At 42.2% G+C, this 3,627-nt stretch overlaps 1 protein-coding gene across 1 annotated transcript in view; it reads right to left on the reverse strand.

Moving 5' to 3' along the window:
• The window catches only part of LRP2 (LDL receptor related protein 2), a 194,855-nt gene that overhangs the window by 65,363 nt on the left and 125,865 nt on the right, over positions 1-3,627 (reverse strand). The window contains exons 51-52 of the mRNA XM_007452631.1: positions 1,964-2,116; positions 1,279-1,449 (exon numbers count right to left, since the gene is read on the reverse strand). Of these exons, the coding sequence (XP_007452693.1) occupies positions 1,279-1,449; positions 1,964-2,116 (324 nt within the window). The remainder of the gene's footprint in view (positions 1-1,278; positions 1,450-1,963; positions 2,117-3,627) is intronic.

A 3,627-nucleotide genomic window follows, 5' to 3' on the forward strand; every position in this document is an offset into this window, starting at 1 on the left:
AGGTTTATAACCTCTTATGTTGATGTTCTCCATGAAGCATTTTTTCAATATCCTTGGATGAACAGTTTCCTAAGCCATCACAAGAAATCAGAGGAAAGCAATCTAAAGCTGGACTTCTGTCTCCTCAGAAAGACAAGGGGAAAAGCAGTTTTTGGAGACAGCTTGATTCTCAGTATAACCTGAGCGGTATAGACTAGCTGAGTTAACCTAGAGGCCAGCAGGGTTAGCTTTGTACACACTGGTAGCACATGTATTATTAATCACGACCCAGACATTATTAGTGAATCTAGGTCTCATTCATTCCTCTGAACCTATGTCAGAATACTGATATTTTAATATTTAAAAAACTGGGAGCAGACCCTAAAACTCACAAGAGGTGGAATGAGCTAGCAACTAAAGAAGTTGATAACATTAGCCGTGTGATGTTAGAAATTTTTTCCAGAATATCATAATTTATGGAAACTTAAGGCATAGGAAAACCTGAATATCTTCTTGACCTCTGTTAATAAGACTGCAGATAAATGACCAGAACTTAGTCATTATCTGTTTCTTTAAAAAGGTCATAAACCAGAAAGCAGTCTTGAGGTCTTCTCCTTCGGTTCTTGCATGATCTCTATATAAAGAGCTCAGATACTTTTACGAGTATTTTTTGTCAAGTGTAATTTTTTTCAAAATAAGTTTAATGGAATGACAGGATTTTTTAAACCTTTAAAATAGCTCTAGTGAATTAACGACAATTCCCTGCTTTTGCGTGCAACAGGCTGTGTATCTGGGTACTAGTTCATAAATACCCAGAAGACATTACCATAGTCCAGCCAGGCCATAATTAGCAATGCCCCGAAATAAACATGTACTGCTTGGCTAATAATTTGTATTATCTTTTTTACAAGGAGTACTCTTCATTGAACAGTATAATTTTTCCAAGTCTGTTAATCATATATTTGGGAGGGTAGGGCAAAGTAAAGGGATAAGGGAATTAAGATGAGTTGAGCACTAAGCTGACTACCATAGGGGAGAGATTACTAGCTGCTTTTTTAGGAGTATAAGAAGTAAAAGCACCAAGACAGTATCCTGATCTGTATGACTTCAAAGTTCATGCTCTTTCTCTTGCACCATACCACAGAGCTTGGTGAACTGCCTATAGGCACTTTAGTTAGAAGTGACTTCCAACAAACAGGCCAGTTAGAAGCTGCCTGGGAAAAATACACTGGCAACACAAGCACTGGTGTTTGGAATCAGCAGTCACCCAGTTTGCTTTATTCTTTTCTAAGTACGTACTCAATGTAACCCAGGTGGGCATCTGTCCAGTATAGTAGATCATTGGTATAATCAATGGTGAGGCCATTGGGCCACTTGATCTTGGTAGAAATAATCACAGACTTATGGGTTCCATCCATGCCTACTCTCCCAATGTATGCTCGGTCAGCCCAGTCTCCCCAGTAGACATGCCTGTTGGAGCAAACACAAAGGGTCAGTCCCTGAAGCCAAAAGAGCTCAGTGGCAAAGACATAAGCTTTCTCCAATTAGAGAAATGGAGTTTACATCCTACAGAGCCTTTCACAAAGGAAAGAGAACTAACAGAAAATAATCTAACAGGGCATGATGCACAGGAAATGCTCAGGAGTGAACATGATTAACTGGGGACGTCAGTGGATTTGACATGGAAAGTCCAGTAAAGGTGGGTTGTTGTTGTTTTAAACCATAAATTACTTGCATGCAGCCAAAATATGTGACTTTAAAAGTGAAATGGTGTGTCATGGCAAAGAAAATAGAATAGCTGATGAATAGCATTTGAACAAGCCATGCTTCTACCCATTATACTAAGCCATTTACCAGGTAGGAAAAGCAGAAGACAAACTCCAACAAGACACTGGCCTTGATATCACTACGTGAACAGCCTTTGTGGTAACAGAGGTGGAAGAAGGGTATGAAAGAAGAGCCCAAGATTACAGGGAGACAATACCCATATCGCGGGTGAAGGGCAATTCCTCTGGGATTCTCAATGCAGAAGGTGTTGTTGGCATCTACACAGTGCTCGGCCAGCTTGCGGCGGTATCGACCATTGAGGTCAGAGACAGAAAGGCAATTCAGGTGGGAATCCACCCAATACAGCTTTCTGAAAATGTAGAAATGGAGAACCAGGAGTTATAGCCATTTTACTTGTGAAAAAATGCACATTTAGCCACACAATTTCCGATCCAAGCACTTTTCCCCCCAGGCAAACAAGGACAAGGGGAAACACAGTTGACCTTCCTGCAATGAGACAACAAAAGATGCAAGAATGTGTGCTACTCTTCCTATTGTAAGGTGATGTCACCTTACACAAGGTGACACACAAGGATTCTAGCTTTACTTGCTTCATGCAGCAAAAGGCATCTTCCCCAAGCAATGTTCCAGGCTTTAGAGGAGCAGGGAAGCAGAAGTGAGAGTGATCAATGAGTATCATGAACTACAGTTTAAATGGTGGAGTCGAGGAAACAAACTTGTCTAAGTGTTATCATTGAGACTGCACAAGGGAACTCTGAATCATGGCATCCTTCAGATAAAGAAAAACCTGACCCCCTCCCTGGTCCTGTCTCAGTAGGCTGGCAAAATGAGTTTCTTACCTGTGCCAAGTTTTACTTAAACTCAAAAAGCTTTAGAAACTTATTAGAATCTCTTACCTCAAGGATATTTCAGTTCCGAATATATTGCTATTCAATAAAATCCATTTATTTTCTATAAGGCAGGGTTCTTAATCTGGGGTCCTTAATCTGACACCAGGGTAGCCTAGGCTCTGGGGGCGGGGGGTGTACCTTCTAAAACTGATGCAAAATTGTATAAGCATAAATTTGTTAAGTGCTTTTATCCAGCAGGGGGTCTGTGGGTTTCACCAGAGTCTTAAAGTATCCATAACCTTCCAAAGGGTTCAAAACTCCTAGAATGACTGTCATTTGAGATCTGATAGTCAATTCCTACTGAAACGATTTCTCTTCCAAAAGACCCCAATGTCTCCTTGCCAGAGGTAAGCCTGATCCAACCATGCGAGGTGTCAGAATATTTAACTGTTAGGACAGTAGCATCTTTTTAGGCTTGGGGGATGAGGGAATGAGTATGCATAAATGCACAAGCCTTGCTATTTAATTCAGTTGGGTAAATCCTGATGTATGAGATGGCCACAATTTTAGATTCCAACATTGTAGAGGGTAATAATAGCAATAAAAATAGCAAACATCTATTAAATGCCAAGCCCTGGGCTAAGGACTTTTTAAAATATTCTGTTATTTAATATCTTATTCCTGTTTTCTTGATGAGGCTGCTGAGGCCCAGAGGTTGCTGATTAGTAAGAGCTAGAGCAGGAATTCAAGACTGGCTACACCACAGGGCACTCCACTCTGTGGAGCTTACTGCCAACTCGTTAATTTCTCTCTATTCCACAGTCAAAACACTGACCCAGGGCTTCCCTGGTGGCGCAGTGGTTGAGAGTCCGCCTGCCGATTCAGGGGACACGGGTTCGTGCCCTGGTCCGGGAGGATCCCACATGCCGCGGAGCGGCTGGGCCCGTGAGCCATGGCCGCTGAGCCTGCGCGTCCGGAGCCTGTGCTCCGCAATGGGAGAGGCCACAACAGGGAGAGGCCCGCGTACAGA

This window comes from Lipotes vexillifer, unplaced genomic scaffold (genome assembly GCF_000442215.2).
Source record: "Lipotes vexillifer unplaced genomic scaffold, Lipotes_vexillifer_v1.1 scaffold454, whole genome shotgun sequence".
NCBI classification, from domain to species: Eukaryota; Metazoa; Chordata; class Mammalia; order Artiodactyla; family Lipotidae; genus Lipotes; species Lipotes vexillifer.